The 13,573-nt window shown below is 38.7% G+C and overlaps 1 protein-coding gene across 3 annotated transcripts; it reads right to left on the bottom strand.

The window, feature by feature from the left end:
• Position 1: 1 nt before the first annotated feature.
• Positions 2–12,010, bottom strand: rxrbb (retinoid x receptor, beta b). Of its 3 annotated transcripts, none has more exons than XM_031298971.2 (12): positions 11,801–12,010; positions 8,665–8,858; positions 8,215–8,368; positions 7,783–7,962; positions 7,312–7,365; positions 5,722–5,882; positions 5,395–5,524; positions 2,476–2,602; positions 2,309–2,350; positions 2,096–2,187; positions 1,884–1,989; positions 2–1,735 (listed from the first exon to the last, which is right to left on the bottom strand). In XM_031298971.2, the coding sequence occupies exons 2-12, from the start codon at positions 8,803–8,805 to the stop codon at positions 1,588–1,590; spliced, it is 1,335 nt and encodes a 444-aa protein (XP_031154831.1). In that variant the 5' UTR covers positions 8,806–8,858; positions 11,801–12,010; the 3' UTR covers positions 2–1,587. The 3 variants fall into 3 exon arrangements, with proteins under 3 accessions (XP_031154831.1, XP_031154832.1, XP_031154833.1); XM_031298972.2 differs by lacking the exon at positions 11,801–12,010 and adding an exon at positions 11,574–11,744; XM_031298973.2 differs by lacking the exon at positions 7,312–7,365.
• Between the last annotated feature and the right edge of the window lie 1,563 nt (positions 12,011–13,573).

Below are 13,573 nucleotides of genomic sequence, written 5' to 3' on the forward strand. Positions count from 1 at the left end.
TGACTATTTGTTTTTACTACATCTTTCAATTGTGTTGTTTTAGAAAAATATGTGTCACATCTAACACTTTTGGGGGAAAAAGCAAACCAAAGAAAACTTAAGCCTCTTTATTTTCAGTCCACACAACCCATGCTTCAAGTCACTTTATGTTCAAGAGCATATAGAGGTCGATGACAAGCTCACCAATACAGCTCATCTGGGGTTTACACATGGCCACCACACAGACCCATCATTTGGTCTTGTTTAAAATTCCTATACGTCCACAGGTGTTATGGATCTAAATGTGATTATGGTTTGCTTTTAATAAGTTGCAGAGACATAACGATGAACAAGACAGCTACCTACAAAAAGGGGGGAAAGTTTGGAAAAAAAACAATTGAGCATCAAAAAAAAAAGCACAGAAAAAATAAAAATCAGCTGAAACAGTCTCAGCAAATCCAGTGCAACCCAAGACATGTTCTGCTTTATACTAGCTGAAAACAAAAAAAAACAAGGGCACATATTAAGAATTATATAATTTGTATATCCTGATCATAATTCAAATTTATCAATATACATTTTCCCTGAACAATTACTTTTGCACAGTACCTTTCAATTGTATAGATAAATTACAAAATGGAGTATTCCCTTTCCACCAGACATGATTTACTTTGTAAAACCCCTGAATGACTGACAGGCAGAAAGCTCTTATGCTGTTTACATTTTATATTGCTACATTTTTTAACAAAAATTAACAAAGGGATTTTCAGTTTTGCATATTTTTCTTAGGTCTGTGGTTTGGTGTGCATCTGCACCAATAATGTCAAATTATTACTGAAATAGCACCAAAAGACAAACGCCTGACTGTTAAAGGTCAGGTGTTTATTAAAAGTGTTTTAGAAATAGTACATAGCAAGTGTGCAGTGCAGTTTAATCGTTAACCACAAAGTGATTAGATTTATAAAATGGCAAAGAAGTAAACAACACTAATTGTGTATTACACATAAAGCTGATCCTCAATTAACGCAGACAAGTCCGACCCGACAGTTTTCAACAGCTGACTTGTCTTCTATCGCAGGGTCACGGTTAGGAATTAATCTTCTGCAATGGATACAAGTAAACTCAGAGCTGTTGTTGGACACAGTTCCCGGTGACAACTGTTTGGTACAATTATATTCTTTTAGAGCTGGCTTGAATTACAAATTATAAAAAGAAGACTACGTCCTTAATGCATACACATGATTCAGGTTGCCTTCCTTTTAAAAAATAAGTTTTGGGGATCAGTTCAGTTGGAGAAACAACTGAAGCTTGATGTTTGAGATGTCTAAAAAGCTTATATAAAAATGTATACCCAAATTATAGTTCCTGTGATTTTTAAAAATACTTAGTTACTCATGAAGTTATTTCAACATATAGCACCAGCTTGTAGATCATGCCAAGCCTTGGGTTTGGTCTAAAGAGCAAATCTGTGCTGCACTAAAATAGTGTAACCCAGACAGCAGTGAGACAAATTGACAAATCTTCAAAGAACTTAAAGTGCCACTCCAGTCCCACTCCAGCTTCCCAGACTTCAGCTATCTAAACCTAACCACAGTACGCGTTTCCTATCTAAGACAACTGATGGGGAGCTTCAAGCATTTCCATGAGGAAAGTGTCAATAGGTGTGTCACCGATAAGCTTGAAGAAGAAGAGATGCTCCAAGCACTTCAAGCCAATAGATCGCAGTGCTGGCAGTCGAAGAAGGAGCTTAGCAAACCTGCATGGAGCAAAGACGACATCATTTAGCTTGACACGATAAATGTTGCACCAATGATTTTTAACTATTTTACAATGTAAAATGAAAGCAGTAGAGTGAAAAACAAGAGCATGTCAAGCTTGTGACATGGATTGCTGAGGACATTTACCTTCCCTGCTGCTCTGGGTATTTCTGTTTGCAGTACGCTTCCAATGATGCATAGACCTTTTCTCTAAGGAGCTCCACCTCACCGGTGTTGGAAAGCCCTTTAGCATCTGCAATAAAATAAAGAAATATTTTGATCAGCGGCAGGACATTTAATGATATATCCCATTTTGTAAAATGTTTCTTATAATTTAGATATCAGCACTGCGCAGGCACCTGGGTTGAAGAGGACGATGGCTCGGAGGCAGCCCAGCTCTGCTTTGTCCATTTGCATATCTCTCATTTTATTGACGAGCTCCGTAAGGACCCTAAATAATGACACATTTTGCAAAGAATTTTGGAAAATGTTTGAGTGTAAAATAAGAGCATAATGAGAAAAATAAACTAATTGCATTGACTCCAATACATATTACAAAAGTGTAAAATTACCTGTCAAATATGGCACCGACCTCTGCGCTCTGCACACTCTCCCTGTGTTAAATTAAACCAGTTATTATACAGACACTACACATATGTGCAACATTAGACAAATACATTACAATTAGTTGCAATTTATCATTGAGTATGCTGGCAGTTTTTTGTCTCCATAGGCACACCTGTCAAAAATGGCTCCAACTCCTGCGCTGTGTGCATTGTCACGCTGCAGCTCAGAGGCCAGGAGAACTCCATCCTTCAAACCAATGGAGCGATGGGAGAACGAAGCAATGAGGAGCTCATTCCAGCCTGACAAATGAAATGCAATAAAACTGGTAAGTAATGAGCAATGACAAACATGTCAGTAGTTCTTAAGGTGAAATTACAGTCTCAATGAAAGGCTGGTTTGAACTCTTTGAATTGTGGAAAAAATTCCCTCCTGAGGTTGAAACCAGTACTATAAAAGAAAAACTGTTTTAATTTCAGTGCGACTGTGTACACCATCACTACTTTGCCCCTGACACATCAGGATGCATTTCCACTGTTGCAAACATTTGATAGCTACCAGTTCCCTTTGAGATTCACTTCCACTGGGTCCTAATCCAGTGTACCAGTGCAACACACTTTTACAAACTCAAGTTATTACCAGTAAAACCTTTTAGGGACATCACCGAACACATAACAGATACCTAGGCTCACACTTTTCTATATCCCTCCAATTACAGCTGCATAACTCAAAAAATACAACTGGCCAAAAAACTTATGTCAAAGAATACCTGTTGCCATCCTCAAATATATTTTATTGTGCATTAATTAACAATATCAATTCTACCTTTTATTTCATCTATGCATGCACAAATAGCAACATTCAGGCTATCAACAATATTACCATAATTTGGAGTTTTCACAGATATTATTCAAGTTGCTTTGTAGTTACTTTCACCCTAGATTTGATGTTAAGGGCAGCAAAAGGTTCACCTCCAGGCTTTAAATATTTCCTTGTGTTCTTACATTTAACTAGGGTTGGGTACCGAACCCGGTGCTAATATGGCACCGGTGCCTTAACGACCGGTATCTAGCGGACCGAATAGCAACGTGGATTTTGGTGGCACTGATATGCCTGCGCTTCTCTCTGATGCTCCGAAACGGACGTTAGAGGCAACAGAAGCATCGCTGCACGTGACGCTAGTTAACACCACAATCGACAGCAGCTAACGTTGGCCTACCGCTAGCTAGTAGCTGGATTAAACACGGTTACAATGCTGACAGCTAACACTAAACAGTGTAAAGTGTGACTGTGTTTCACTGGAGAGGATTCCAACACCGGGACTAACAGTCTGCAGCTGCCGTTGATGGAAAAACAACACTGCGTTCACTGAAACTGGTGCATTCAAAGTTATTGTAAAATACCCTTTTCCCATCTGGTGGTTGTTTTTGTCATTCAACAACAATTTAATAGTGAAATAAGTTATTGTTATAAGTTATAGTTATTACATTATTAATTATATAATTTAATTTTGACCATATGGCCTTAGCAATAAACAAGCCATTCTTTAATGTCGCCGACTGTTGTTTAGTACCCTTCTTTCTTTCTTTTTTACTTTCTTAAACAGTATCAGTTCAGGTACCGGCACCGTTTTAAAAGTATCGCTTTAGCACCGGTACCGGAAAAGAAACCACGATACCAAACCCTACTTTTTTTTTTTTTTAAAGATAATTTTTCGGGGCTTTTTAGGCCATTATTTCCTTAGGACAGATGAAGACATGAAAGGGGAGAGGGGGAATGACATGCAGCAAAGGGCCGCAGGTCGGACTCGAACCCGCGGCCACTCTGTCGAGGAGTAAACCTCTATATATGTGCGCCTGCTCTACCAACTGAGCTAACCCGGCCACACCAAACCCTACTTTTAACATTTTGTTTTTAGTTTATTCAGTCCCTCCAGGATTTTGCAGCCTTGTTTTGAGATTGTTGCGGCCCAAAATGCCTGATTTCGTGGGAGCTTTTGTAAAAAATTGCGATCAAAGTTGCAATGTCTTTTGTATGTTTGTTGCAATGAAGTTGCGAGAGAGACCTTACCAAAAAGGCTCAGGATGCTGCAAATGTTGGTATAATATGAAAATGGCTGGTGGATTTAAGACAAAAAAATATTTATTGAATGAATCAAATTTGAACATATGTGTCAGTGGCTTGTTGATCTTTACATTAGTTAATTTCCTAACTTGGCCTGGGACACACATTCATACGGTTTGATAAAGTACTGACTTTAACTTGTCATTGCACTTACAATAACGAGCGCAGCTGTCCTCAATTTAGGTCATCGTGTCGTCTCATCACCTTTTTGTCCTGCATCCACCGTGTGTTTGTGTGTGTGTGTGTGTGTGTGCAAGCATCAGTCGCAGGGGGAACGGAGCAGCAGCCCCACCCGCTGCAGAGAGCCAACAGCCAGGATGGAAACGGCAGCAACTTCAGTGACTTTTAAATCGTTACAGTCTACATTGATGTTAAAATGTATACAGGTTGGCAGGACGGTCTGAAATGTTTTGCACGGTCTTTCGCTGTACGTTTTGTTGGTAAATGTGAGATGTTCGAGTCACACACACGTCTCGTGTTCATGTCACAAACAAGGAAATGATCAACCCATTCTCACTCCCGCTTGGTCATTAGCTCTCAGAGTGCACGTGGGACTGCTGTGATTGGTTGAAGTCGCGGGAAACTTCAGGTGATTGGTCAAAATTGCGAGTCGCACCAAATTTGCGGTGATTGGTTGAATTCGTGTGAATTGGCGACATCGCGAAATCCTGGAGGGACTGTTTATTTATTCAAATGTGCAAATAAAATGTATTTAGCAGTTCACATAACACTATCTTAGATAGCAGTGTAGTTGTATAAGGCTAACCCACACTAGAAAAATAAAAACAGACTATTTGATCAAGTATCCTTGGCCTTGCTACTCTTTGTATTGTATTTTGTAATACTGCAACATTCATAATCTGCCTCTGATAAACTTGCAAAGACATGATGTGGATCTGATCTCCGTGTTCTATGTGTTGATTTTGAAGGTGCAGTTCCATACGGATCATTCATGGCTGCTCTATCGTACCTGCACGCAGGAGGATGACCTGGTCATCGAGGGGCAGTTCAGAGAAGTGAGGGATTCTCTTTGCCCACTCCACCAAGGCAAACAGCTGTTTGTCTGCAGTCTGACAGATGTTGGTAACTGCATCATGGGGCTGAAACCAAACAACAGATTACATTTTCTTAATTGTACATCCAAACCAAATACTTCCAGCAATTACAGTAAGTCTGTACTTAAGAGCATGCTTTTAATTAGGTCATTCTAAAATCATGGAGGTCCAAACTCATCATGCAGGTGACTGAAAAAAGTGACTTATATAAATATATTGATTGCAATGTTGTAACCACTCACAGAGTTGCCTGCAGAACCGCCATCAGAGTGAAGTTCAGTCTTCTGCTCCACAGCCGTCTCTGCCTCTAAAATCTTCTCCACAGGCATCTCCTCATTCACGCCGACACTGAACTCAAGCTCTCCTTCACGCTCTCGGTTCCTCTGGCGCTCCTCCTGGACCGCTGGGTCAGACAAAACATAAGGAAACAGTGGCGGGGGGGAGAAAAGGAATGAGATGATGTAAATACTGAAGAATGAAAACTGTAAACTAATGGAATGTATGGGTTAAAGAGTGATATTATGCAAAGTGCTCTGTGTCTTTGCAGGGTTTTTGCTGCATTGAGAAAGTCTTGTTCAAATTCTAAACTGTCTTGACAAAAATGTAAACATGACAGCACAAGTCAATTTCAAAAGCGTTGCATTCAGTGGATTACTGTCAATTATACCTCAAGTGTGGGGCTGGCAATTTCTACAGTACATTCTTCTAGATTTGATTTTGATTCAGGGAGTTAAGAACTGATTATGAAACGTTTCTTAATGTATATTTTAAACAATGATTTTTCATTTCCATATGTTTTCTACTGTATAGTACATTCAAAATAGCATATTTAACATCCATCATGACAAAAGTCAGATGAATTAACTTCCATTATAAACAAAAGTATAGTTACTGGCAGTGTGAAGTTACATGCATGAGATTGTTATTAACATGCCTTCCAGTTAGCTAACATGCATTAGCCTAGTGTTTTACAGTTGAATATTAAATAGTTAAAGACAGAATCACAATGCATCTAAAAAAATCTATTGTTTTTCCCATCCCAACTATAAAGGCAGCATTACTCCAGAGTGGCACTGTACTAACAGCACAAAGCACTAGGACAACAGAGATTAGCATGTGAAGTTTGTTAAAACTCAACGGCAGTCAACTAAGAGTCTATGTTGTCTACAGCAACCCAAAAGGAGACTGTGATCTCAATGAGGTGAAAGAACAGAAGCTGTTGTCTGATCCAAAAAATTCTAACTTCCCTCAATCAAATTGGGAGGAAAAAAAACAACAGAACTGTCAGTATCTCTTTAAAAATACTGACACTGTAACATATAATCTACCCATAGCACTGGCAGTTCAGACACTGACAAAGGTACAGCCAAAACAAACTGACATGGTGATTAAACTGGCAAAGCAGAGCGCACAGACTTTGTGTTTAAATCTGGAGCCAAAATTTGAGCTGCACAGACTTAGTAAAGAGGCAACACCTCTCATAATATATGTATCGTATACTGTACGCATTTAAGATACTTAAAACTGACCATGTGGCCTATGAAGGCCTTAACTAGAATGATTCATTATATATTTTGCTGCTTTTACACCAATCCACTCAGACTTTAAAGACAGTTACACAGATTCATTAAATAACTACACCTGTCTGACTGCTTATTTTACAAAGCAGTGTATCATCACAAGGCACTATACCACAGCGATCCTCGCTCACCATCATTTCTGGGTATGTTTTCACACGTCAATCCACCAGTCAACAATTTTGCATGTCTAACACAACAGGCTAATTCTCAGTAACATAAAAATACAGTATCTTTAAAATTTCAATGTCATACTCATCCATCCCTCATCTTTTCCATCTTCTTTTATCCACTTTACATGTTTGATCACTATTGAAAGATGGAGAAAGGGTAGAATAGGAGAAAATGAAGAGAAGAGATGGAGAGGGGTTAGTTATATAAACCAGCCCCAATACACTCGTCTCTACCCTTTATCTTATCTAATCTATCTAATCTAGCATCCACCCTCACCTACGACGGAAATAGTACTAATCCAATAGTACTTAATCAATTTAATTGGGCTTCCTTTAGCATAATTGGTTATTCTAAGAAATGTAATGACTGCCAATGTTTAAATCATTCTAAAAATTTATATTTAACTCTATGTTGCAGAAAACTCCAATGTATCCTCCTTTGTATAGTTGCATGGAAGACAGCTCGCAACAAAACGTGTTTCTAAACCTTCAATAGCCAAACAGGCTCTCAAAATGAACTTAAACCTCTAATTAGACCCTGTTCCTTGCATACCTTCCCTCTTCATGCCCATGGCCAGGCACTTCTGGTAGCGGCAGTACTGGCAGCGATTGCGCTGGCGTTTGTCGACCAGGCACTCTTTGTTATCCCTGCAGGTATAGCTAAGGTCTTTGCGCACAGTTCGTTTGAAGAAACCTTTGCAACCCTCACAGCTGTACACTCCATAGTGCTTGCCTGTAAATTACACAAATAAAAAAAGTTAAAGTTAGAGGCTGATGGGGAAATCCAACAAAACACCAAAGTGAAGGTGACAGTCTGACACACATTTTGTAGCCTATTTCTATTAGTAACAGTGACTGAGATCCATTTTGTTAAAATGTTGAGGAAACACTTGACAGCAGGGGATTATCCATACTAAAATTAAATAAAACAGTCTAAAGCTGATGCTTCTCTTCTGCTAATCCTGCTCTTAGCGCACTAACTCACCAGAAGAGCGGTCCCCACAGATGACACACATGCGTTTCTGAGACAACATTATTCCAGGGCTGTGAGCTGGCATGGGCCTCAGGCCAAACGGAGGCTTGATATCTTCTGAGCTGCTGATTGAGTGCATCCCTGATATAGGTGCTGAAGAAGAGATCTGGATACACAAAGCAACCAAAATAATAATAATTAAAACACTATAATGTCTTTGGTTAATTGTACGTCACTTTACATGCTTTTTTGCATTATCCAAATTTGCTTCCTCCTCTTTTCATTGCACTGTACATACGGTAAAAAAGAAATGCATTGCAGTTTACCCAAAATTAACATAACATAGCCTGTGCCCATGTAAACAAACACCGGTACCCTACAACTAAAGCAGATTAATCTCTTAAATACAAAAATGAAGTGTATAATAACATACATTCACAGACTATAATGGCTGCCAGTTACCTGACTGTTGCTGATGGGTCCAAACCCCAGAGAGGGTGAGACCACTGGGGAGTTAAGTGAGGGGCTGATAACTGAGAAAGGAGAACCCAAGATGCTGGTGGGGCTGTTGGAGGCTGAACTGTTGGGCTGCTGTGAGGACATGGCTAGTAAGCTACCCAGTGGAGAGGAGGCGGTCCCGTCTGAAGGATATCAATCTGAGGGTGAAACAAAAGGATATTATGAGTTTTTTGATTGAACTTGAAACAAATAGGTTTGACTTAATCTTAAAAGATTAAGTCAATCAACTGAATTCTAATTGCCAATGTCAATTATTTTGTATTGGTATCTGTCCCTGTTTTGTTTTGCCGACTATCTTGACCTGGGGTCCGTTTCAGAAAGCAGGTTTAGTGAAAACTCGGAGTTTGTTAACCCTGAGATGAGGGAAACTCTGAGTTTTCCGTTTCAGAAAGAGAGGTTAATCAAACCTGAGAGAGAGGGGTTACTCCAGCCCGTTTCAGAAAGAGAGGTAACTTAACCTCAGAGTCAGTTACTATGGTTACGGAGTCTGTGAACCTAACCTGGTCGGGAGCAGGTTTTCTTCAAGAAAACCTCAAGTTTCTCTCAGTCTCCTCCCTCTGACACAGCGCACTTTCATTTCCTCATTCATTCATTCATTCAGTCTGTATCAGGCACATTTTAGTATGTCTATTTAGTTTGTCATCTGCATGAATAAAACAACAGTGTTGGTTTATTATCTGTTGGGCAGACTTATAAAACGTTTTTGTTCCGAACATGGCGTTTCCTTTTGTCAACGATCCCGTTGATGAAGAAGCTGTATTACTTCGCAGGGAGTTAAACATACGTCGGGAGATGATATTGAGGCCCCGACTATAGATGCATTTTCATTTCCAGATAACTTCCTATTTGAGCGGTATCATTTTTCTTCCCAGTCTATCAGTTATGTAGCCTACATAACCTTATCCGTCCTCATATCGCTAACGTCACCCATCGTGGACATGCTCTACATCCCAGCACATTATTTGTGTCGCATTATGTTTTTTGCAAACGGCAGTTTTCTTTACAACACTGGTGATGCAGAGAATATTAGTAAAGCCACTGTAGCGCCGTCAGAAGAATGTGCTCTGAAATGTGTTTTAAACATTTGTGTAGAGTTCCCTGCATGGACACAAACCAGTAAGAGACATTAAAAAGAAATAAATGATTGTAAATCATAATTCTGTTAATGATGGTGCTGCAACCTCAGAATGGGATTAGTAGTAGTTTACTTTTTCGCCGGCAGGATTGCACCTAAATGAAATTATAGGTGTACTATCATTTCAGTTTTCACCAGTAATATTATAGGCTACCTGTGATTAAATATGAAATTAATACACTATATTAGAGCTTACGCATTGACTCGAGCAGCAATTTTCTCCCACACCAATTCTCGCTATTTTACAGCAGCCGCTGTGTTGTTTTTTTTTAACTAAATACATGTTCAAACTCGCTGTATGTGCGCATGAGTATTTCCGCCGACCAGTTTGTTTGTGGTTGTTGCCATGGTGAATCGTAGTATCATGGCTCCATTCATGCTGCCTTTTTATTGTGGTGGTGCACGCGCTTAGCTCTAAGTCAACCTACTCCGAGTTGATTGAACCAACTCATATCAGCTGTTCTGAAACTGAAAACTCAGAGTTTCCCATCTCAGGGAAAATCAACTCAGACATCACGGTTAAACTCAGAGTTTGTTAAACCTCCTTCCTGAAACGTGCCCCAGGACTCCCTAGCAGAATAAAATAAAAATGTGATAGTCTATTATTCCTTTAAAATAATTAATTTCAAGCAAAGCATCATGTCAGTCTCCGGCTCAGAGGATTTGCTACTTTTCTCCGTTTTATATAATTGAAAATGAAATATCTTTGGGTTTTGGACTGTTGGTCAGACAAAGTAAGACATTTCAAGACATCTTGGACTTTAGGAAACTGTGATGGAATTTTCCACGGTTTTCTGACATTTAATAGACCAAAAATAATCATAAGTTGTTGCCCTATGTTAGTCAACCTACCAAACTAAACCCTTCAAATAAACCTGGCAAATGAATTGCCACACAAAAGAAGTGATGTGGTGTTAGAACATAATTGGAACCACATGGGGCTGCATGATATAAGGGAAATATGAGATATGCGATTACATTGTTGATATTACTTGCAATAAAGAAACATACAGTTCTTTACATTACTTTCTGATGCGTTTATTATACTGCTAAAATACAACAAATTACTTGAGTTGAAAAAAAACTGAAAGGAAATTATTCCTACATTACACTATACATTATTTTATTTAACTGAACACAGAAGGCACCAATAAAAAAAGAACGATAGTTATATTTTAAAGTGCCGTCGTTTTTTAGTGATACGCTTTCAACTTGCTACCACCAACATCTACATTGTTTTACATTATTTAAATTGTTCACATTTAAGGAAAACACCCATCGAGATTTAGCAACGTTTGGTGTGTTTAGTTAAGATCATTTTTGTTCAAACTGAAGAAACTATAAAGACAAACATTTGGTCACACAGTGTCTGTTAGCGTTAGCTGGCATTGCAATAACGTTAACGTTACACGTTTGCTAAATGTTGCTAACGATAACGTACGCAGTAACGTTACAGCATGGAGAACATTAAGCAAATTTAAACTGCCACCGTAAAAAGAAGTGCCACTGCCCAGGAGTATTTTCATGAATACATATAGCTAACGTTAAGTAAGTAACGTTACTGATCGTAACACATAAACAATGCCCTACGTTTCTAGCTAGCTAACTACAAACCCATAAACCCAGGCGACAGCTAATATTAGCTTTGGTTGCAGCTAGCTACGTCTGGCTGATATTGCATCCTGTAACGTTTCATAAAACTACGATATAAACATACCGCGTTAATCATCACGAAACGTGGAGCTTGATAACTCGACGGTCATCGAATCACTTCAATACATCTTCACAAATAGCGCAATGTTTTCTAGCTAGCTAAGATAAGCTTGTTAGCTGCAACTACGGCTAATATAGCTAACATTAGCTTAGTGCACGGTTCAGGGTGATGGTCTGAAGCAGTTGATGACAAAACAGCTCATGGTCGTTTGAAGGATGGAATTTACTTACCAGACACACCTTCGACGCATTGTTGAAAACCTATTCAGTATACTCGTTTTAATGAGACCAGCGCCAGACAATAGGCCGACACTCACATCCAGTTTACTTCAACTTGACGGTGTTGTTTACAGGCCATGGTGGCTCGGTGAGCCAGCCAGTATCCCTTGAGTCAAAATGTCTCGTGGGACCACCCATAACAGTTCTGTCATATGACACTCCTGCAGTATATTTAGCTTGCTATCTTATTTAATCAGACTGATTTTGGTTCATTTTAACTGGGCGTTTCATAATTTTGCGCAATATTTGAACATTTTCTTGAACATTATGAAACATTATATTTGCTGTTAATTGTTTTCCCTCTATATATTGTTCTTAATTGTTCCCTTCCAAAAAAAGTATCATACACACACCTTCAAATATTGTCATAATAGGTTATATTAATGACACATTCAGGAGGAAGTAATGGAAAATGACACATTTGCATACTCTGTCACATATTCTTATATGGACAAAGGGAAGAAAATAAATGTAATTTTAGTTATGATGAGGTATTGATAAACATTAAAGTATGAGATGGTAAATTGCAATACATTCACACTGTGTTTTTTGGTAGCCTAATTAGGGCACAACGCAACGCTCTTGGATAGCCACACCTACTAATGTAAGAAGTGCTGGAAGGCTTTTTTTGTGCCTTTGACAGGAGGGAAATATACAGTATTGCACAACGTTTTCATGCTCCAGTTATGTTGTACGGTAACATGTTTCACCATCTAAAATATTTAACAGTGTTCTGTTTTTGTAATCTTTTGTTCTTGGGGTGAAGAATGAGTTGTACTTTTGTAACAGAGTTGTTAATTAGTTGCAGCACTTTTTTAACCATTGGGTACAGAAGAGACCTCCAATTTCTATTAATTAAATGCGTAATTTTTTTTTGCATGGTTAAACTAGTTTAAAATATGAATTTGTCACCAACCAGTTTCCAAGAAAAAACTAGGTCGGCCCTAAGTTAGATGCCGCCATTTTTCCCAGTAAACTGGATCCAACAGACCCCAATATCACAGAACAGTTTTTCTTTTCAGATTTTTTTTCAATATTTAAATGGATTAATTTTATATTTGAATGAATATTGTTTTATAATTTAATAATTGCCCCTTTTGCTATGGACATACATTGTGGATAGGGTTCTTAGTGTAGTGATTATGGACACTTGAACCACCAACTGTATTCTTTTTAATTGTTAATGCTCTCCACCAACTGAGATATTTTGAATTATAAAATATGTGTTAAATCTACCCTAATCTCTGGTCAGCATCTGTCTTTCATATAGGACAGGGGAAGGGAGACATGGGAAAGTGGTTTACAGTTTTCACAGTTTGCACAACAACAAAACCCTAACCCTTCATTCTTGACAAACCACGTCAAGGACAAGATGTCAAAAGCCCAATTTGAACAGGAATATATTTGTCTTGGGGGGGAGGTGGGAGGATTTTTACATAACCTGACCTGATCCGTGATTTTAATCCCCTTTGGAGCACGTAATGTAATGTAATCTGTAAATGTTGATGCAACCTGTGGCCAAATAATGACAAAATAATAGATAATTCATATGTCAGCAGATCACAAAGTTGTCCACTGTTGATCACTGTATTGAATGTAGCGGTTTTCATATAATTTCTCAACAAACCAGGAAACCATGTGCTGTACAGTGTGCAAAAGAGAAAGAATCTTGAAAAACTGCTTTGTCTGTCGTACCTGAAGTGGTGTCTCGAACAAGCCAAGTGG

Source organism: Sander lucioperca, chromosome 10 (assembly GCF_008315115.2).
Source record: "Sander lucioperca isolate FBNREF2018 chromosome 10, SLUC_FBN_1.2, whole genome shotgun sequence".
In the NCBI taxonomy this organism is placed as follows: Eukaryota; Metazoa; Chordata; class Actinopteri; order Perciformes; family Percidae; genus Sander; species Sander lucioperca.